The sequence below is a fragment of the Macadamia integrifolia genome, chromosome 4, assembly GCF_013358625.1.
Source record: "Macadamia integrifolia cultivar HAES 741 chromosome 4, SCU_Mint_v3, whole genome shotgun sequence".
In the NCBI taxonomy this organism is placed as follows: Eukaryota; Viridiplantae; Streptophyta; class Magnoliopsida; order Proteales; family Proteaceae; genus Macadamia; species Macadamia integrifolia.
In genome coordinates this window covers 22673490-22697232 of record NC_056560.1, presented here as the reverse complement: position 1 = coordinate 22697232, position 23743 = coordinate 22673490, and the positions used below count along the sequence as shown (strand labels likewise).

At 40.7% G+C, this 23743-nt stretch overlaps 1 protein-coding gene across 1 annotated transcript in view; it reads right to left on the bottom strand.

Moving 5' to 3' along the window:
- LOC122075282 (transmembrane emp24 domain-containing protein p24delta3-like) overlaps positions 1 to 23743 on the bottom strand; it is an 83314-nt gene that overhangs the window by 54649 nt on the left and 4922 nt on the right. The window contains exon 3 of the mRNA XM_042640255.1: positions 22851 to 22927. Within this exon, the coding sequence (XP_042496189.1) occupies positions 22851 to 22927 (77 nt within the window). The remainder of the gene's footprint in view (positions 1 to 22850; positions 22928 to 23743) is intronic.

Below are 23743 nucleotides of genomic sequence, written 5' to 3'. Positions count from 1 at the left end.
CAGAGTTGAAGGAAGATGAGATCAATGGTTGTATGATGAATCTGATTTTGAGACTTACACACCAAATATTGGTTTGGAACTAAATGCAGTCAAACATGAAGCTAATAAGGATTATGATATCATTATCCCTGGGGAAGGGTTGCAGGCAAAGCAAAGGTTTTCAGAGTCTGACGACGAGGTAGAGTTCTACATTCCGGGTGAGATAATAGAAAAAACACGAAGTGGGAAGAACTACAAGGCAGTAGGACTCACAGAACCACCAGCAAGGCCAAAAGATCAGGGACTGAACAATAAGTTGATTGAACCAGAGAATCAAGTATTGAGACAGTTGCAGAAGACTCAAGCAAATATATTTATTTGGGGCTTGCTCATGGCCTCTCCTACCCACAGGGAAGCAGTGTTGAAATCTCTGGCATGCATCCAAGTTCCAATTGGGACCGATTCGGCACAACTAGCGAGACTAGTAGGAGCCGCGTACGTAGTGAACTCATTGATGTTTACAAATGCTGATCTCCCCCTTAAAGGTTCGAACCACACAAGGGCTTTACACATAACCATTGATTACAGAGGATGTCGAATTCCCCAAGTATTGGTAGACAATGGGTTGGCATTGAATTTTTTCCCTCTTAGGACCTTTAAACATTTGGGATTTGATGAAGCCGAGATGAAGCCATCTAGTTAATGTGTTCGAGCTTATGAAAACACTAGGAGGAGCGTGTTGGGAATTTTCACTGTGGTGATAGTAGTTGGACCGGCAGAATTTGAGGTAGACTTCCAAGTTATCGATATTCCTGCATCTTTCAATATGATTTTAGGTCGTCCATGGTTGCTTAAGGCTGGGGTAGTTTCCTCTTCCCTTCACCAAAAGATAAATTTTTTGTTCAAAGGGCAAGTGATCACTGTCTTGGCAGATCTTGATTTTGTCAGCATGATGGCATCCATTGATGTGGGGGAAAATAACAATGGTGAGACATCTGAAGTTCGTTTGGGAGGTTTTTAGTTGGGCAGTATCAATGCAACTTTAGGGCCTAGTTCACTGGGAGAGAGATTTGCTTTGACTGAGTTTAACATCACCAACCCCGGAGTAACCAACATGCTCCTTAAAATAAAGTATTTTCCAGGCATGAGTCTAGGGGTGCGACAACAGGGTGACCCAGATATTTTATCTTTGAATGTGAACACACAACGCTTTGGCCTTGGTTATGTGATGACAGAGGAGGACCAACAAAAGATAGCAGCCAAGAAGCAAAAATATGACATAAATTTCGAGAGATATGAGGGGTTGAAATACAAGAATGAGGGGAAGAATTTGATCCATATGCTTGGCAACAGGGAAAGTTCTGAAGGAAAGGCAATAGAGGCAGGTTATCAGCAGAACAAGACTGTCAAGTATGGGCTATTCAAGGTTTCGAAGTGGAACAACATGGAAGATGGATCTAAGACCGTCAATATGACTCCCTATTTCAAAACTCTGAATGGTTATTTCCTCAAAGAAGGGTAGGATTTCTTCTATTGCGGATTCCCAGAACCATGGTTAGATGTGTTTTCAAGGGAGAGGCTACCAGGCTTTGAGATCTTCTTTGATTGCGCGATTGATTGGGCAAAGTTAGAACATTACTCACTGAAGTAGTTTGAACAGGTCCAACAGGGACACACAGAGGAAGACCTAGATGTTAGCAATCTCTTCGATGAGGAGATTATGATGATTGGTGGGACCAATGAATCTGAGACACCTTCACCCCACTTGTTGATTCATCATGCTGAGGGTGTCATTCCTAACTGGAGCTGTTTGGATGAGTTTGTTTACCCTGAGGAGCTGAAATTTGTACCTGAAGAGTCGGCCATGTCTGGGCCGAAGTCCTTTAAGTTTGTAGGCAGTCCACTAGTTGTTTCTCCTTCTGTTTCTCTCCATGTCAGAGAAGGTATTTCCACTTATGCAGTGTCGATTCCAGTCAGAGCTAAGTCTGATGTAATTGTCCAAGTTATTAATGAAATGAATTCTTCCGAGTATATTGCTTCTTCCTCTTCCCTATCCCCTCCATCTCCTGATGATGAATGTTGCGATGACCCATCACCTGAATTTCTCAAATCATTAAAAGCTTTAAAGGAAAAGAAGGCCAAACTTGTCTGTGAGGATTTCAGATTGATAAATTTGGGGTTAGAACATGATCCCCGGGAGGTTAGACTTGGCATGTCCCTTGATGAGCAAGAGACAACCCAATGAATCGAGTTCTTAAAAGAATTTGAGGAGGTGTTTGCTTTGTCATACGCCGATATGCCCGGTATTGATGCCAATATAGTTCAACATGATCTCCCTCTTTTCTTTGATGCAAGGCAGTTCCAACAAAAGATTCGGCGCATGCGTCCAGATTGGGCTCTGATGGTAAAAGAGGAGATTGCCAAGCAACTTAGTTTAGGGTTCATTGAGGTGATGAGGTATACTGAATGGTTGGCAAATGTCATAGTTGTACCAAAGAAGGATGGTCGGATCAGGGTATGTGTGGATTATAGGGACATTAATAAGGCGAGCCCCAAAGATAATTTTCCCTTACCACACATCGATCTTTTAGTGGATAATACTGAGGGGCATGTGCTTCTATCATTCATGGATGGGTTTTCTAGTTACAATCAGATCCAAATGAATCCCAAAGATAAAGACAAGACGTCTTTCACTACGGATTGGGGCACTTATAGATACAAGGTGATGCCTTTTGGTTTGAAGAATGCAGGTGCTACCTACCAAAGGGCTGCCACCACTATCTTGCATGATTTGATACACAAAGAAGTGGAGGTGTACGTAGATGACATGATTGTCAAGTCGATTAATCGAGAAGGGCACTTTAAGGCTTTGAGGGTTTTCTTTGAGAGGATCAAGGAATTCAAACTGAGACTGAACCCACAAAAATGTGTATTTGGGGTGACAATTGGCATGCTTTTCGGGTTCATGGTAAGTGAGAGAGGCATTGAGATTGACCCATCCAAAATCAAAGCAATAACAGAAATGTCACCTCCTCAAACGGAGAAGGAAATTCAAGGGTTTTTAGGAAGGATCCAATACATTAGTCGGTTCATTTCTCAACTGACAGCCATATGTGAACCGATCTTCAAATTACTGAAAAAGGATCAACCTAAGAGGTGGAATCCTTAATGCCAATTGGCTTTTGATCACATCAAGAGCTACCTAGTAAACCCACCAATCCTCATTCCCCCTACTCCAGGAAGGCCATTGTTGTTGTATCTCTCTGTATTAGAAACCTCCATGTGATCGATGGTGGCTCAGCATGGTCCAGATGGGCATACAGAGCAAGCAATTTTCACCTTAGTAAGAAGTTCACAGACTGGGAGACAAGGTACACAACCCTGGAGAAGACTTGTGTAGCTTTGGTTTGGGCAACAAGGAGGTTGAGACATTACATGTTGACCTGTTCAGTCTTTTTGGTATCCAGAATGGATCCCATCAAGTATCTTTTTGAGAAACCCGCGTTAATAGGCAGATTAGCACGTTGGTTATTGCTCTTAGCGGAGTTCGACATTATGTATGTCACCCAGAAGTCCATCAAGAGTAGTGTCATCACTGAACATCTATCCGCATATCCAGTTGTTGATACGAGGCCTTTGAATGACATATTTCTAGACGAAGATGTAGTTTCTATTGAGGTTGAAAATAAGGTTGGCATTTGGCAAATGTTCTTTGATGGAGCCGCCAATCACAAAGGTTGTGGAGCCGGAGTTCTACTTATAACTCTTGAAGGGTTTAACATGCCCATGGCATATATAGGTTAGACTTCGAGTGCACTAACAACATGGCCGAGTATGAAGCTTGCCTCATGGGATTGAAAGCAGCCATCTCTATTGGGGTCAAAAGATTAGAAGTATATGGAGATTCGTTGATTGTCATATGCCAAGTCCAAGGTAAGTGGAAAACAAAGGAGGAAAAGTTAAAACCATACCAAGGGTGTGTAGAGTCCCTAATGAAGCAGTTCACAGAAATTAGTTTTGACTATTTCCAGAGGGACAATAACAGGTATGTCGATGCTTTGGCTACTCTCACATCGATGGTTGATTTTGGTCCGGGAGAGCAAATACAACCATTCATTATAGATCGGAGAGATCATCCTTCACATCAAGGCTTCGTCAATTCCCTGACAGTAGATGGTAGGCCTTGGTTTGCCCATATTGTGGATTTCATCAGAGAGGGGAAGTACCCTACAAATGCTACCCAAGGAGATAAAAGGTTCCTGAGGCGTTATACCACCCAATTCATATTACACGAAGATATTTTATACAAGCGATCTTTTGATGGTGTACAACTGGTGTGCATGGATGAAGATTAAGCACAGACAATCTTGGAGCAAGTACATCAGGGAATCTGTGGCCCTCACATGAATGCCCGTATGTTGGCCAAGAAAATTCTCCTCTTAGGGTATTTTTGGAATACACTAGAAGCCGATTGCACAGAATTTGTGAAGAAGTGCCATAAATGTCAGATTTTTGCCAACCTCATCCATGTGCCCCCAACAGAATTGCACACGCTGAGTTCTCCGTGGCCTTTTTCCACTTGGGGTATCGATGTGATCGGAAAAATTAACCACAAAGCTTCGAACGAGCACAAGTTTGTGTTGGTAGCTATTGATTACTTCACTAAATGGGTAGAGGCTCAGTCATACGCAAAACTCACAGTGGCAAAGGTAGCCAAATTTTTGCAAGAACATATCATTTGCCGACATGGGATGCCCCATGAAGTGATTTCTGACCAAGGTCAACATTTTAGGGGCAAGGCACAGGAGTTGTGTGACCAATTTAGGATTGCAAGGCACAGGTCTTCTCCTTATTGCCCTCAAACCAATGGAGCGGTTGAAGCGGCAAACAAAAACATGAAGGTTATACTCTAAAAGATGGCTGATAGGAACAATGATTGGGCTGACAAATTACCTTATGCCTTATGGGCTTATCGGACTTCTATTAGAACTCCAACTGGGGCAACTCCATACTCTTTAGTATACGGGATGGAAGCAGTCCTCCCGATTGAGCTAGAGGTCCCCTCTCTTAGAATTCTCATGGAGAGTCAGATTCCAGAAGCGGATTGGCTCAAGTCAAGGTACGAGGAGTTGAACCTCATTGATGAAAAAAGGATGAAGGCAATGGACAACATGAAGAAGTTCAATTGCGAGTTGCAAGGGCTTTCAACAAAAAAGTCCACCCACGTTCCTTGGAAGTTGGAGATTTGGTTTTGAAGGAGCAGAGAGCACCCATTCATGACCCAAGGGGTAAGTTTAGGCCAAACTGGAGTGGCCCTTTTGCTGTGAAAGAAATCCTCCCGGGGAAGGCAATACGCCTTGTAGATCTTGATGGTCAAGAACTACAGTACCTGACCAACTTAAATCAGCTGAAAAAGTATTATGTTTAGCCTCCGCATTAAAAAATAAATAAAAAAAGGGGAATGCAATGAATGAAAACTGCCTTTGAGGCATGAACTACGCTCGACCTGATTCCTAAATTTTTAGGATACGTAGGCAGCTTGAAAGTCAAAATCGAGCTCGGTCAATTTCCGCCACACCTCATAGTGGGTTGGACCTAATTTTCCATTTTAGCTACCCCTTTCCCCTTTCAAACAAATGGTTTCTCGCTACTCTTATCATCAGGAGGTGATCGAGCCCGACTAAGAACTCTTCCCACCGTCTCTCAAATTCGACGGATTCCAAAGAGTTTTCATCTTTAGTTCTTTTTTCAAAATGACTATTTTGATTGACGTGATTTCTCTCGTGAACTCGTCATCCTTGCAAATAATTGTCTTGATCTGGCTCAAAGACTCCATCTACCGTTCTCCTATTCGACGGTTCCCAAGAGTTTTCAATAGCCCCTCTTTCAGCTTAACTTTTTCTTTAGTCAGCGTGATCCTCTCGTGAGGTCGCTATCCAAAGTAGTATCCGTACTCTACCCGTGGCAGAACCATCGGGTTAATTTCCTTCGGTATGTGTGTCTTAACATTTTTTTTAGTTTAGGGTTTGGGCCTAGACATGATCGTAGTCATCTGAGAGACCAATCTTACATTTCCTAAATTGGCTCAAAGGGTTCTTAGCTTTTGCAAAAAAAAAATCAGTTTACTTTAGTAGATGTGTCATATGATATTTTCCTGTAAATTGGTCCATTCCTTAACTGACATTTTATGATGTACCCAGGAAATCCGAGTTGTGTTTTGTTGCTCCCATTATTATCATGGATGTTGCTTTTCGCCAATGGATGGTAGCAATGAGGGACGATGACCCTGAAGTCCTTGAAGAAGTGCACCTTCATGCACTCTTTCAGCTCCAGTGCATCAGTCCATGTCGTGCTTTGATACATGAGGCATCTCATTTCTAGATCTGAGAATTTCATGTTTTTCGATTCGGAACTGTGGAAATTTGCCCTACTCTGGAAGAATTTCGAGCTTGTCTTATTTACAATCATCGGGGAGATGTTTTTCACCCAACACTGTAACCCGTTAGCTCGATTGAAATTCGAGAATTTTTTGGTTGGAGTGCTAAAGAGGCAAGGTGATTCATAGCAAGTGATCGAATCAATCTTTATGCTGTTATCTAGGAATTTGCCCCACCTCGATCAAATACTGAAAGCTTTAGGGTGCATCGAAGGAATGCTTTCCTTTTCTGCATGATCGCTCATTATCTGTTGTATTCCCCCAAGTGTGGAGGCTTAACCGTTATCATCAACGTCATCCGGCAGTTGAGACAAGGTTGTGACATTATCCCTACTGTTTTGGCAGAGACTTTGAGAGGACTTGATATTATGATAGGTCGTCAAAATTTTTGCACCAGTGATTTTAATGGGTGCTTCACCCTCCTCCAGGTATGGTTAGTTGAGCGCCTTCAATTGGTCAAACCCTTGGTTACAGCTCATTTGGAACCATTTCAGTATTTCAAGCGAATTCAGACCTTTAACTACCACAATGCAACAAATTGGCTTGAGCGACTGGGAGCCCTCACGGAGCGAAGCATCAGGTGGGAAGTCCATTGGTGGTCAGTTCGGAACCCTGTTTTACACACTTCTGGCTATGACTATGTCAGGTTGTTAGGCATATCCCATACTTCCTTTTACATACCGGCTCGCTTCATGCGTCAATTCGGTTTACCTCAGGGTGCTCTAGGGGATGTGGGTACCGCGCCTATCACAGAGGCTTTAACAGAAGGTTTGGTGAATTCCATTGCAGCCTCGTGGAACCATTTGGCATGCCTAGGTTAAGGTTGTTACATTGAAGATCTTTTGGACTAGGCAGCGTTTACTGAGGAGTCGTTCCCCACCTTTCTGCTTTTCAAAACTTGTAGTAACCGTGGTGCCATTTTTTTTTTCCTTTCAATGAAAAGACTTTGTCCTTTATGATGATCTATCTACTAGCAACATTCTCCTTCATGAACATATGGGCTTTGTGTGTTTTTACTAACCACTAACTTTCGTATGATGGTGCTCTTTCCAAGCCCCTTGGCTTTCGGATCTAGACGTCTCGTGGATTCGACATGTGATGGCATCTCGAGCACCATTGCGATCTCTTAAATTCAATGCAGTTGTTTGTTGCTAACTTTGCTAAGCTTTATGTCCTTATTCAAGTATTTGAGATCCAGAAACTCCCAAGTTTTCCCTTGCTAATTCCAATGTAGGTGCACAACCAAACACATCGTTGGCACCAATTTCGTGAGAATCCTCAGGATCACAACCGAGCACCGTTGTTGATCCCAGTTGAGCACCGCTGTGCGAGGATGATCATCCCCTGCAGAGAATCCCAAGGTTCATAGTCGTGCACGATTGCCAAGGTGGACTATCCGTACTAATTTGTCGAGAATCCTTAGGATCATAGCTGAGCACTGCTATCGATCCCAGCTTAGCACCGCTGCGCGAGGACTATCCACGCCAAATTTTTCAGAATCCTTAGGATCACAACCGAGCATCGTTGTTGATCCCAGCTGAGCACCGTTGTGCTAGGACGATCATCCCCTGCAAAGAATCCCAAGGTTCATACTCTTGCACGAATGCCAATACGGACTATCCGCACCAACTTTTTGAGAATCCTTAGGATCACAACCGAGCACCATTGTTGATCCCAGCTGAGCACCACTGTGCGAGGATGATCATCCCCTGCAGAGAATCCCAAGGTTCATAGTCTTGCACAACTACCAATACAGACTATCTGCACCAACTTTTTGAGAGTCCTTAGGATCACAATCGAGCACCATTGTTGATCCCAGCTGAAAACTGCTGTGCGAGGACAATCACCCCTGTAGAGAATCCCAAAGTTGACAGCCACGCGGCTAGAAACTCAAATTTTTGGCATCACACAGTTTGGGCATTACCTCTATATTGACCAACCGCGGCAAGCTTTCAATCATAGTAGCATCCACACGCTACCTGATTTTACATGTGTTATCGATCGACATTTCCTACCTTTGGTCTTATCGCTCGTTTTGCATTTGCATTTGCACCTCCGCCATCCTTGAGCCAGATGTCGGCAGTACATTGCTCTTGGTGACAAAATGGTGTGTTCTTTTCTTTACCTTTCGACCGTTACATAGGTCTCAGTCAAAGAGGGGCAATCTGTAGACACCGAATTTTGTCACCCCCCGGCAATGATGACAATATGAAGGATTACATGTTGGATATTTTAGACTTGGAGAATTTTCAAACTTAGAGTAGAAAATGACTATTTTTTCCTATAAACTTTTAAGAGAAAATGTTTTCAAAAATTAGAATTTGATGTTGTGGATTATTGTCGTTTATCCCCTCAAGTCGAACATTACACTTTGATGCGAGAACTATGCGAATCGACGCCCGATTCTCTCCTTCATTATATGATCCGGGTCCCTATTTTATGTATATTTTTGTAAAGGTTCCCGGTTGAGACTACAATCGTGTCTCACATCGTTGGATAGTGCTCGGACTGAGCTTTCTAACGACATATTACACGTCAAATTCCGACAAACGGTTTGAAACATATGACCCCCAAAAGTTGACTCCAAAGTTCGGTATCAGATTCCATTCCAAGCAACCAAAGAGTGCCACATGGCGTCCAAACCCCTTTGTCCAAAAGCAAGCCTTTTTGGAAAATTCTCTCTAGTTTTTTAGTCCCACATCGGAAATATGAGAGAATTGTCCCAAGTCCCAAGGCTATAAGAATAGCTCTTCCTCTCTTCCAAAAGAAAAAGGAGAAAAATTGAGAATTTGGGAGAGAGGATGGCCCCATTAAGGTTTTGGCTAACTTCTTCCCTCTAAAATCAAATATCTCCAAGTCTAAAAGTTTAATACATTAATCCTTCCTTGAGCCGGGAGATCTTGTCCGGTTCGGTTCGATTTGGGGCTTGAAGCACAAGGGTTATCTCCCCTTGTTTCTTGATTAAAGCCGGTTTAAGGTATTTTTTTTCCCAATAGTGATTTAGAATTAGTTTAATTAATAGATTAGTTTCTAATTTATTAATAATTGATTTATTTAGATTAATTATGTTTAATTAGTTTCAGTTTGGTTCAATACGGTTTATTAGATGTGAATTGAATTATTCTGGTCCAATTAAAGGTATTTAGGTTTAATTGATTCTTTTAGATTAATTAGGCTTAATTGGCTTTTTTTTTAACATGCTTACTTAATAGATTTGATCTGGTTTAATTTTTTTTAAATTGTTTTTTTGTTCTTTTAATCTAGACCCTTAGATTAGGATCTCAGCCCTAACCTAATCCCACTTTTTTTCTTCTTCTTCCTCTCTTCCATCTTTCTTCTCCAGCCGCACCCTAACTCCTCCTCCTTCTTCTTCTTCTTTTTCTCTTCTTCTTCCCTGCTACTACAACCGAACTTACAGCCGCACCCTAACTCTTGCACCACTTTCTTCTCCTTCTTCTTCTTCTTCCTCTTCTTTTTCTTCTCCATCTTCTATTCTTTGTAAGAACCTAACCGCCGCCGCCATCACACTCTTTATGACCGACGAACCCTATGTGTCCTTCTCTAACCCATTTCTTGTGAAACTCCGATTGCCGCAGCACCACAAGCTCCATCGATGCCTTCGGCAGCAGTAGCGGTAGCTCCGACGAGACTCCATCTTCTTTAGTCGAAGGTGCAATGGTGTCGAGGCTTCTACTGTCCTCTCAATCCCCTTCTTATCCTTCTACTCTTCCTTTCCCTGTGGCTGAGACTTATGTCGTCTCTCTCTGTCTCGATTGGATTTTGAGGGGGATTGTTGGAACTCAGTGAGGCATGGCGATCGAACGTTTGCTTCTCTTTTGCTATCGATTTTGTCGCCTAGTTTCTGAGGCCGTCTTGGTTTTTGATCTCGGTTTCTCTTCATTCTTTTTAGATCGGTGATTGTTTCTCTGTAGATCTGTAAAGCTTTAATGGAGTTGTTGATAGTTTTTTAGCTGCTTTCAGCCTTTGGGTCTCCACAGCTACTACTAATTCGAATTCCCCTCCACTCTCGTCGTCCCCAGAGAACGGATCCCTTTCTTCTGAGTCTGATTTTCCATCTTCACCGATGACTCTGAAGTACAATGATCTCCCTGTGTCTTCTGAAGAAAGAGTACCCGATTGATCCATCTCTACCAGATATCAAGAACAGCATCTACGCAATAGATGAGTTTCGCATGTTCTCATTCAAGGTTCGATCTTGTTCCCGGGCCTACTCCCATGACTGGACCGAGTGCCCCTTTGTTCATCCTGGTGAGAACGCTCACTAGAGAAACCCTCACTGGATGGATCTCTAACTTTTTCCAGCACCATATTACCTTTAATTCCATCATCGGGTATTCCTCAATACCTTTCTTCCTATTAGTCTTCATCCGTGGCATCATCGTCCTCGTGGATCCAAGCTTTCGTTTTTAGGGTCAAATTTAGTCTTAGGTAGTGGAGTGTGTCATGTTATATCTTTAGTTTCTTTTTCATTCTTTGTGGTTCTGTTTCTTTGTTTTTATTTCATTTATGTAATTCAGAGTTCAGATTTGTAATTTATATCCCCAACCCCAGCCCATTTTGTTTTCTGTTAAGGTGTGGTATTTTCCTTATTCCTTTTGTTTTTTTAATTTTTCTTATTATTTTGTTAGGTCTGATCCGATTTTCCTTTTTTTTCCCTCCCATGATGTAGTTTAGGACGTAGACTAGTATGGGCGTGGCTGGCCCCTCAAACCGGCCCGTAGCATTAGGATGTATTTGGGGAATGGGTTTGTGTTATAATTTCTTATTTTTTTTTAGGGTTTTTCATTCTCTTTCTTTAAATGCAATAAAAAAATCAGATCTTGTTTAAAATAGTGCAATTAGTATACTTGTATTCCAATTCATCTAGCTTTCCCTTCTTTTAGCTTGTTTAGCTTCCTTTAATCATTTCATTTATTTTCTTTGATTAGTTTAATTACTTAAGCTCATATATCATTTTTTACTAGTGTTTTTTTTATTGTAATTAGTTGTTTTAATTATTTAATGGGTTCAATTAATATAACGTTTAGACTCTAACGTAATGTAGGTATAGCATGAAATAATCATTAGACGTATTTAATTTAGAAGATAATTAGCATTGCATTTATTTCGTTAAAGGATTCTCTTCTCATTGGCTTAACTAGGGTTTTGAAAAATGTTTAACTCATCTTAGTTTAGCTTAAGGTAAACATAATTAGTGCAATTGGATTTCATAATTTATTTAATTAAACCATAGGTTCAGTTTAATCTTCCTAAACTAGATTAGGTAGACTAGTAAAATGCTTCCATTTAATGTAATTAGCCCATTTAACTTTTCTAATTTAATTAGGCCCCATTTAATTTAAAAATATTTTAACCAATTAGATTAAGTAGGATTGCAATAATTTATTTCACAAATTACTAGGGATTAGGTTTAATCATTTTAATTAATTCAATTTAGGATTTTATAATTTCATTAACCATCCATCTAGGCTAGGCTTAATTAAACCCATTAGTTCAATTTAGGATTTCATAAGTTCATTAATCATCCATCTAGGTTAGGCTCCATTAATCGAGCTAGTTCAATTTAGGGTTTCACAAATTGCTCAACTAATCCTAGGTCTAGGCTTATTTCATTAGCTTAATCTAAGACTCATAATACATCAATTAAATCATTTAGGTTTTTTTTTTTTTAATTTTAATTAGCATAATCATTTCATTATTTGCATCATAACCTAGCTAGCATAATTTAGACACTTGGTTTAGGGTTTTCACATGTCATACTTAGATACCTAGTTTAGGGTTTTCAGTGACTTAGATTTAGGACTAGTTAGTAGGGTACAAACAAATTTTGGTCAGACAAAAAGAGACCGGCCTTAGGGCCGGGCAGACTGGGTGTCTAACACTTTCCCAGTCTGTCACTTGACACTTGTCCAGAATTGTGGTGCAAACCAGCCTTATCCATCAGAGTCATTAGTCTCTCTCCCTTGATTGGGAGAGACATTTATGGGTCCTAGACCCGTTCTAGGTGGCGACTCCCTTTTACCCATAACGTGTATCCCCCTTTGGCTTTTGATGACCAGGGGATACTATCTCATCTCATTAGGGTCGAACCCTTGCGTGTGTACACGTGCTACGTGCTACGTGCCATATCCCGATCCCAGGGTGGAGGTCCATGATACCTACAAAGACATTGAGGAAATTGACCTTAGACATAAATGTGAGGCACCAAGATTGCTGGAATCCATAAATGTGTCCTTTCTTGAAAAATTTGGATGTGTGAAGCTACATCACCAATTAATCCGATAGGTGCCTCAACACTGGGATGCCGACCTGCATGCATTTCGATTGGATTACCGGAGATTTTCCCAACTCTTGAAAAATTCTGGGTTTATATACTATCTCCACCCAAAAGCAGTTTATTCCAACCCTCTTTGAAGGAAGATTGCTTAGAGGAAATTCAGGATTTCTTCGGATGGAACGAAGAAGAAGTAAAGCAGTTTGTCAGGTATGAGAAGATTGACATTCTGAAGGTGGCTCAAATCTTCATCCAATATCTACCAATGGGAGGAATCCATCAGTAGAGATCCTTGGATGCTTATTTACTTTACATGATAGCTCGTTATATTCTCCACACTCCCAGGCATTGTGCACCATCTGTTCTGATTGAGGTAGTAAAATAGTTAAAAAATGGAGGTGACATCGTCCCTATGGTTCTTGCAGAAACATTCAAGTAATTTAATGACATGAGCTATAGCCATAGATTCGGACCAGATCATTATCAGGGAATTTCTGCTATTTTTCAGATTTGGCTCCTCGAGAAATTGATGCTCACCACACCATTAAGGGGAAGCCCACTTAGAGTTTTTTGTTACTGGGATAAGAGAGAAGTTCTGGAATTCAACCTTATCACCGATTGGGAAAAGTACCTGCAGGAAAGGACTGTGTAGGATATCGCATGGAGGTGCCTAGGGAAGCCACGAGAAGATTTTTTGATAAAGACCTCTGGCCACAACTATGTCAAATTGATGGGATTGACTCACACGTCCTTTTATTTGCCTATGTACATCAGCCGACAATATGGGCTCGAGGAGACGGACCCAGAAGAGTTAGTAAACTTTCACCCACCTCAAGAATTGTCTCCCCACCTTGTTATTCACCTATCCCATCTATGGTAGGAAAGTAGTCCCCATTTCATGTAATTCACTTGGTAATGGAATGCGGAAGTATTTGGATTTTCATGTTATCCTGATTATTCTAATTATGACTTGAGTTACGGAATAGATTGTACCTAAGCATTGCAAGCAAACAAAAAACAAATAAAAAAAAAAAAGAGAGAAAGATTTTCTTTGTGCCGAAAGTAAGTTTTTATAAGATGTTGAAATAAAATAATAAACAAACAAAAGGGTGGAAAAAGAAAAAAGAAAGAAAATATCCATGTGTTTCTGTTTTCAGTAAATGTAGGAACAAATCCCTATGGGTCAGAAGCCATTATCTGAATTTTACTCTAAACTATCTTCATGAAGCACTGGGGAATCCACAGATGCTAGTCCAACCTTCTCCAGCCTTTGGGTCAGGTCCTCAATCAATGCACCTGCCAGGTAATCTCCCGATCCTTGGCAACTATCAACTTACACAGGCCATAGTGCATCCTCTTGATCTCAGCATAGACCTCTGGGGACATCTGAGAAAGAGCATACCAGCCAGAGGGAATCAAGAGTTAATTGGAAAATGATTAGATACTCACATAATCATAAGGAATAGGCAGCCCAAGGGAAGCATCTACATCTGTGTTTGGCTCTAGAAGATGAGGAAGACTAGGGTTGGCTGTGTTGGGATAAGTCTAGGCAGGGAAGCCATGAAAGGGGACGTTAGCAACCCTTAGAGACCCGTCAGCACTGTAGAGGGCCCTACTTATAAAGGATTGGTAGCACTGGCATGCGATCGAATAGCAGAAGGATCTACATATCTCACTCTCCCCTAAAAGAACATTAGTCAAAACCAAAACAAGGAAGAATCTGCAGGTAAATACTCAAGAAAGGGCAACTGTTTGAGATTTAAAATGTAACCGCAAGCGTACGAATCAGTGTAGCCACTTTATTTTTTATTTCTTTTAATAATGTGAAAGTGAACTGATTAATGGTTGTGATCTAATTCTAATTACCATCCTAAACATATGTATCTAAAATAACGTCCTAACCATTCGTCATCTAAGAATTTAAAGACGTAAGCCACGCAATTAAAATTAAATAAATAAATAACTAAAAAGACACAACCAACGCAATTAAAAAAAAATAAAGAAAAAAAATTCTGAAATAAAAATAAAGTAAAAGAAAGGGGATATAGCTAGAGAGAGACTCACAAGTAGGTTTCTCTACTTAGCCCGAGGGATGCATCATAATATGAGCTTCCCTACTTGACCAGAGAGTCACTCTTACAAGGGTTACTCTACTTGGCTTTAGGGAAAAGGAGACAATTAAAATAAAAGCAATAAATTGATGGTTCTATGGCTAGGAGGGGCAAAACCAACACATACACTAGCCATGAACCTTGGGGGAAAGGAATAGCAATAATGTAACGACTGAAAATAAAAATCCTAAATTAAGAAAGAAAGGGTAGTCAGAAGGGGGAATGAGAGGGGGGAGAGAAGACTACTAAAGGAGCCTACTTACTTGAATCAATGCTTGAACTTGAAAAAAAATTGTTCCACGGCTCGTGATCTTGTCACCTAGATCTAAGCCTAGAACTATAACTTAAAAAATTACAACTCAATTGCATAAATCATAAACATAAAAAGGCTGAATAAAAATAAAAGAGTGCTTGCATTAATTGACATAAAAAAAAACTATTACAAAAGTGATTAAAGCAAAAATAGAGAAGAACTAGAACTAAAGAGAGAGCAAGAGAAAGAGAGAGCAACTAAAAAAAAAACTAGAAGAAGAATGAATTGTCCCCCCTCCTCTTACATGAGTTGTATTTATAGGGAATGGGGAGGTAGGGTAACAATTTTCTCTTTCCTAAAAGAGAGAAGCCCACAATTGATTGTGAGATCTTTTGAGTCCAAAAGTACTAAGGTAGAGGAGAGAGAAGAGAGAAATAAATTTTTTATAATTTTTTTTTCTTATTTTCTTTCCTTTTTTTCCTAATTTATTTTTCTTCTTTTTCTCTCTCCTAGGGACGATTTTCTTCTTCTTTGTGTGATTTGGACAATATTTGGTGATGATGTGGAGGAGAGAGAAGATTTGGACAATCTTTGGTTCTCCCCTTTTTTTCTCTTTCCTTTTTTTTTTCTTCTCTTCTTGCTTCCACGATTTTCCTTTCCTTTTTTATTTTTTTCTTATTGTGCAAGAACCCTTCCACGATTTTATTTGCTTCTAATTTGATGTGGAAATCTCCTCCATGCCCTTAGTGCTTTAAGTGAGTGAAAAGCAGAAAATCTTCAACAAATTCTCTAAAAAAAACAACCACGAGATTCGAACTTGAGACCTCTTGGTGAGCAAGGGAATTTTGTACACCATAGCTCACCAACTAAGCTAGGTAGTTGTTGTTACCAAAAACAAATCTTTAATCACTTAAGGATGTGGTCCATCGATCCTTGTTGGCATTTGGAGTATTCCTTGTACCTCTGGGACAATTGCAAACGGGCTGGTTCTGCATCTCGGTTCAGTTCTGATCCATTATTCTTTTTCTGACCCGAAAAGAATAATCATTTGTACGGGTGACCAAATGAATGTGTGCTTTTAATTGAACACGTCCATCTTGCTCACAATTTCATCCTCTTCGCAACCATGAAAAGAAATAGGACCTCTTTACGTGTAAAATTGAAGATATAGTGTCCGATAATCCTTAAGGCCTTGAAAATATAAAACCTGCAAAAAGAGAATAAAACCCAAGGTAGCTCCATTCTAAATATGTAAAATGCATGTTTTACTACCATAGATTTCACACATAAATGTGCTCATCACACTCCCGATAGAAGATCTGCGTGATGACACCAGTTATCAAAGGGGAGAACCGACTGAGAATCTGATACAAGTTGAGGCCGAAGAGGGAGATAACACTCGCCAATTCTAGGTCCGGGCTACAATGCCAAGGAAACAACGAGAAAAACTCATCTCATTCCTCCGAAACAACTCTGACGTCTTCACCTGGTCAGCCTTAGACATGCCTGTAATAGACCGAGAGGTAATAGAGCATCATCTGAGTGTCAACCCGGCAAAGAAGTCGTTGCAACAGAAGAAGAGGACCTTCGCCCCCGAAAGGCAGCAAAAAATAAATGAAGTAGAGAAGTTGCTGAAGGCCCAGTTCATCCGCGAGATCCAATACCCAGAGTGGATATCCAACGTGGTGATGGTCCCAAAGGCAAATGGAAAGTGGAGGATCTGCATCGACTTCACCGATCTGAACAAGGCCTGCCCAAAGGATGGATACCCCTTACCGAAAATAGACCTCCTCATCGATGCCACGACAGGATACGAGGCGCTGAGCTTTATGGATGCGTACTCGGGGTACAATCAGATCAAGATGTCTGAGGGTGATGTCCCGAAGACATCCTTCATGACCCAGGGGGCTTGTACTGCTATGAAGTCATGCCCTTCGGGCTAAAAAACGCAAGGGTCACCCATCAAAGGTTGGTGAATAAAATCTTCAAGGGGATGATCGGCAAAACCATAGAGGTATACGTGGACGATATGCTTGTAAAAAAATCTGAAGGCCGAACAGCACATTCAAGACTTAGAAAAGGCGTTCCAGGTACTGAGACAGTACGGCATGAAGCTAAACCCGACAAAGTGCGCATTCGGAGTAGCCTCAGGAAAGTTCCTCGGCTTTATTGTCTCGGAGAGGAGAATTGAAGCCAATCCGGTGAAAATACAAGCCATTCGAGATATGAGGTTACCCCATAATGTGAAGCAAGTCCAGGAGCTAACAGGCAGAGTCGCCGCCCTAGGGCGATTCCTGTCTCGGTCGGCTAACAGATGCCTCCCCTTCTTCAGAGTCTTGAAGGGATCTAAAAAGTTCGAATGGACGGAGGAATGCGAAAAGTCCTTTGAACAACTGAAGGAGTACATGGCCGCACCCCCACTACTGACAAAGCCAAACGTCGGGGATACCTTGCAGTTGTACCTTGCTGTATCAGCAGTAGCGGTCAGCGCAGTACTGACGAAGGAAGAAGGAAGGCAACAACGGCCAATATACTACGTCAGCTGAACCCTGCTAGATGCCGAGGCAAGATACAGAAAGATAGAGAAAGTGGCATACGCCCTGGTAACAACGGCAAGAAACCTGAGGCCCTATTTTCAATCACATACAATACGCGTATTCACAAACCAGCCCCTGAAGAAGATACTGCAGCGACCGGATATGTCCGATCGCCTGATAAACTGGGCCATAGAGTTGGGAGAATTTGACATCCAGTACAAACCGAGAACCACGATAAAAGCACAGGCCCTCGCAGACTTCATAGCCGAGACGACGCTCCCTGATGATCCCCAGGAGCTTTCCGAGGACCGAGGAGAAAAGGCTTGGGAATTGTACGTGGATGGTGCTTCCAACAGTGCGGGAAGCGACGCGGGGATCATATTGGTCAGCCCCGGAGGTTTCAAGATCGAGTACGCCCTACGGTTCGACTTCGATGCCTCCGACAATGAAGCAGAGTACGAAGCGTTAATAGCGGAATTAATCTGGCACAAGCTTTATATGCTCAACCTCTGAATCAATACCAACTGTGAATGCCGTGTGCATAGAGTCGTCAATGTTGGTAATCTTCTCATCAAGGATTGGAGGAACAATCTCTTCCTTCTCATCATGAGTCTCAAAGACTTGTTGTGGAGTGATCTCAACCACTACCGCATCTTCCACGTCTTCAGTCTTGTCTACTATGCTCTCTTCAATGTAGAACTCTTCAGTTAAATCTTTTCTCTCTTGACCTTCTGTCTTTGAAGCTTCAAGAACCATCTCTTCAATGTGAACCTTGACTTTAAGTTCTTTTGGTTTGAATAGAGGTATCTTCACTTCACATAAAGGAGTTGTGGCTCTTGGGGGTATTGAAGTGTTAGGTTTAGTGGCTGGAAAATTCTTCTTGACCTCCCTAGCTTGGTAACCAAACCTTCTACTTGGCTGTGCTAGAAGTTCCTCTGCTCGAAGAGCCTTGTCAAAGCAATCTCTCACTGTATACATATCAACAATACCAATTTCTCTCTTAATTTCAGCTCGTAATCCCAAGCGAAACTGAGAAAGTAATTGCCTCTCATTCTTCCTAATGCTTGTGAGAGAATAAAGTGCATCAATGTATTCCGCAACATTCATATTTCCTTGACGAAGAGGGTTCAATTGGTCTTGTATGCGAGTTGTAAAATTACATGGCAAGTACTTATCAGATAGTTCTTGCTTCATCTCTTCCCATGTAGTAGGTTCTCTACCACGGTCCTCCAGTTCATACTCATAGGTTTTCCACCAATCACGGGCAGCCTCAACTAGCTTGGCACGAGCTAGTTTCATCTTCCGTTCCTCAGGCAAGTCATAATAATCAAAATAATCATCCAGAGCAGCTACCCAATCATAGAACAATTGGGGGTCATGTCTCCCATCAAACTCCTTCAGATCGAGCTTGACCTTCTGTGAATCTCCAGAATACCTCTGTTGCACGGGACGCTCAGTCTCAAAATATCCTCTTACATGCTCTTCAACATTAGGTTGTGCTATCGGAACCCTCTGTGGTGCTCGCAGATTAGGGTTTGCTCTCCTGTTAGTCAACTGAGCAACTACATTCAATGGGGTTTCTACTTCGGGTGTTGTACGTGAATCGCCAGTAGGCGGTTGTGGTGGGGTCTCTTCATTCAACAACCTGGCATCCAATTCAGCCTTCAATTCAGTTTTCCGTTTTTGTAGAAACTCCATAATAGAAGCTAGGGTGGGGGTGTTGTTCTCAGCCATGCTTTGATACCACTTAATGTAGGGATAGGTTTGATAAGCCAAACTAGACCCAAACAACAGGAACTTGTAGACCAAAGAACAACCATAATCACCCAAAATTAGGCAGCAAACAACAGTCCAGAACTAAGAGTCAAACAACCCTTGTAAATCAGAATTTTCAAACCCAGAATTTGGAGTTTTTGAAATCAGAGATTACACCAAACAAATAGACTAACCAGCAGCAGGTATAGAGTACTAGATAAGCCACAATCAGAAACAAATACCACAGGAGCAGGTAAGTCAAACCAGATCTGAAATCTGGGCAGAAACACAGTCGGCCAGAAGTGTTTAACACCTCAGATCAGACAATCCCCTGGTCTGATGGGCATGGAATCAAGATCGAACCTCCCTTCCAACAGGGGGGACACTCGATCCAAAGGGGAGCTCAATCCGATGGCTAGATAGCCCAGTAAGAGTAGTCGATACTCGGAGAATTCTGGAAAAAAACTCAGATCAGAAATTCAAGAAGATCAGATCACTTACCTGAGATGGCTGAAGAAGAATAGTAACAATAAGAAGAAGAAAAAAACACTTGAAAAGAACCTCTTGGGCTTCACACCGCAAAGAGTCAATTGGATCAAACACCAATTCCATCAGCCTTGATCAAACACAAGACAACTCGAAGAAGACAATAGCAACAACCATTATTTTTTTATCAAAATCATTCTAGGCTTTTAAGAGCCTCCTCTTATTTATTTATAATGTTAATGGGATGAGGGAATTACAAAATAGAAGGTTCCTCAAAAAGGAAACCAAATATTCTCCTAATACAATAGTTACTAAAAACTGAAATTAGAAACTAGTTGAAAAAGGAAACTAACTACTAATGACTTGACTCAATTAACAACTTGACTCCTAAGGAAACAAATATAACTCAAATCAAGCCCAATTAAAAAAGAAACTAATGAAAATGGAAACTAACTAGTAATCCCGTATTCAATCTTAGACCCTCCCTTTTAGAGCCATAAAAGTGGTCTATTAAACTCAAAACACATGGGATCAAAGGCCCAACATGTATGGAACCCAACCCTAACCTTATTCCTAATAAAACAAGCCTATTTTGGTAATTAATCTGCATCACTAAACTAGGAAATAACCGTAAAAGAAAACTAATGCAAAAGAAATAAATCCTAACTCCTATATTCAAATCTGGAAAATAGAAGGCATGAAATAAAATAATAAGTAACTACTAATTTTATTTCCAACCCTTGTTGGACCAAAACCCTGGGCTGGACCAGTTCTTCTTGGCTCTTGGCTTCCAAAGCCAGTCATGCTGGTCCAACCAGGTAAGGGCAGTCGTATCTACATCATTCCGAGTCCTTTCCGAAACTTAATCGTAGGAATGACTGAATTGAAAACTAGTTGTCAATGGAGGAGAGAGGAGAGATAAAGAGAGAGCATTGGAAACATATGTATAATACAAGGAGAAAGAAAAGCAACGGTGGTTCTTCAGTTGTCAGATTCATCTTCTATTCGGGTTCTTCAACTTAGTTTTTGTTTCTCCTTTCCTTTCTAACCCTCCCGCAACCACCAATACCACCAAGTATCATATGAAACAAAGAGAGAATTGATGCAAATAAGTCACCTAAAGGGCTTATTTTATTGGAAATAAGATCTAGGTTGGATTATGTGTTGGGCTTGTGATCCCATGTGTTTTCGTCTAAGAAGGATTCCTTTCATTAGTTTGCTTCTTATTTTTGTTGCTTAGCAATAGGATTTGCTTTCCTAGTTAGATTATGATTTTGAATTAATTTAGCAGTATAAAGCCTTTAAGAGACATTGGCTCACACAAGATTTGATGAATAGAATCTTGTTTCTCTGCAATGGAGTGCTGTGCGATTCAGTGTAGTGGGTGGGAAGACTTAGGGATTAGTGTTCTGGTCTAGGCTCCTGATGGGAAGCCATTAGCTATCTTATTCTTCTCTCTTCTTATCTATTTTCTCTCCTTCAAGTAAGGCACCGTTTGATAACGTTTCTGCTGTTTCTGTGTATAGAAACAGCAGAAACGGCTTTTCACGTTTCCGGAAACAAAAAAGGATTTTTTGGTATTTGATAAATCTGTTTCTCGAAACGTTTTTTGCAGACATAATACCACTAAAAAACTCAATAGTATCATCGGATGCCCAAAAAGGGAGAGAGAGTTCGGTTGCCTCTTTTTAGGATTAAATAGTTGAGAGATTTATCGGACACAACAACTTTTTTTTCTCTCTCAAATGCGTTTCTAGAAACGACGAAACAAGTCCGACTTGTTTCGTCAAAGTCGTTTCTAAAATTGTAAATAGGCATAAATTTTGATTTATGTTTCTAGAAACGGGTGAAACGGAACAAATTTATCAAACGCTTTTTAAGCTGTCTCTCCGTTTTTGGGAACAAGAAAATGGAGAAGCGGCAAAAACAGAACGTTGTCAAACGGTGCCTAAGTGTTGTTGCATCTGATTCGATTCAAAGCTTGCTACTATCTGTTTAACTGTCGAATGGGTAGGTTTATTATCCTTTTTTTATTTCTGAATACATACTGTTCTTGCGGAGATCAAATCACAGCAGGAAGCATGTCAATTTGGGCTGGCGGATACCCTGTTTTCGGAAAACGAGATTCACCATTAAGGGGAATCTTACACATCAAATCAGGGAGATCTTTTGGGGGATTCAAGGCCTCCCTAAGACTATCCTTCAACCAGGGTTAATTGCTGATCAGAGCTTCTAATCTGATTGTATTAAAATCTCTTATTTCTGTCCTATTTTATATTCCAGCCCTGGTTCATGTCTAATTACTTTTAAGTTTTAATCCAGCCATTAATTTGGAATCATATGTTGGGAATTACATTACTCCACTAAGAGTGATCTAACTCTTTGATTCCAAAGTAATTAGAAATTTCCTATTTTTCTGAATTTGTGTTTCAAATTTAGCTACTCTCCAAATTAGTTTTAATCTGACAATTAGATCATTACTATCTTCTGAAGAGCACCAGATCTATTTATTTTAGTGATTGTCAAAATATCAACTTCAACTGAGAAGGTTGATTTTTCTGTTTTCTGTTTTGGGTGACTTAGGATCTAACCTGAGGGGTGTTTAGTCTGAACCTATGGTTCATCCTACCTGCCCCCCCCCCCCCAAAAAAAAAAAAAACCCACCCACCCACCCACCAGAATCAGTCTTAGGTTGGGTTTTCCCATATTCCCACTACAGCTACCACATCTGATCTTCCCAGTTTTTTTCCCCATCGAATTTTCCTTATTTTCCCAAATTTTAACTATTTTTGCATAAAAAGAAGTTTTTAAAGATTGGCAATGGGAAAAACACGTCTATTTAAAAATATTAACAGTCACATGATCACAATCTCTGATATGCCCTAATGTTCCCCTAATAGAGAGAACCAATAAGTAACTACCTTTTTTTTTTGGTATAGGGTCCCAGCTACATTAAACATTAAATAAATTGAATTTGACTATAAACAAAATAAGTTACCTGGTCTTGAGATAAAGCAAATTTTCATGAATGGCTTCCACTGCTCCTTCAAGCTTCCGCAACTCAAGTTCAACACCCTAAATAATGAAAGAATTAATACATAAATATATATTGATGCATACATCCAAGCAATGATCAGTGAAAATGAAAAACAATTAGAAAAGGATAGTTAAGTCCTCGCCTAAGTTGTAAATTTTATTCAGTAGCTGCAGGAGAAAAATGAAATTTTAGTATTTTGGTGAAAGTAGTGTATATATACAATTCCCGTTGCTTAGAGAGAGAGCCTATACGTATTTATTTATCCACTACAATTGTTCTCCCACCTCCAGGCCTCACCACTCCCTCTCCCAACCCCAACCCCACCCCACCCCACCCCACCCCTGCTTGAACACAGAAGAAAGATTCTCAAAGAGAACATCAGCACAGCCCACTGAGATCCACACTCTTTCCTCATCCCTTCCTTAGCTTTCTAGAGCCCAGTACACAAGAGAGAGAGATACTATCCATGACAGGGCTGAGTCACTCCATGAAGAGTAAGTGAGGAATGAGATCCAATAGCCAGCATATTCCTTTCCCATTCTTAGACCCCCTGCCTAGGTTTAGGGAAATTCTACTTTCTAGTTACCATTCACAAAAAGAAGATGGAGAGGAAATTTAACCCTAGAGCGAGACAATGGGATGGGTTTCAAGTTTTTAGAATTTTTGTGTTGTTAATATGGCAGAAACCTTCTGCCAAAATTCCTCACTAGCCCAAATTCCCAATGTAGACGAAAATTGGAAAATATACAAAAATTTCCAATTTTTAACCAAGATATTTACAATACAGTCTCCCAGCCAAAATTCAAATTTCCAAAATTTCATTCCAAGCGAACTAAATTTTACAACTTAGGTCC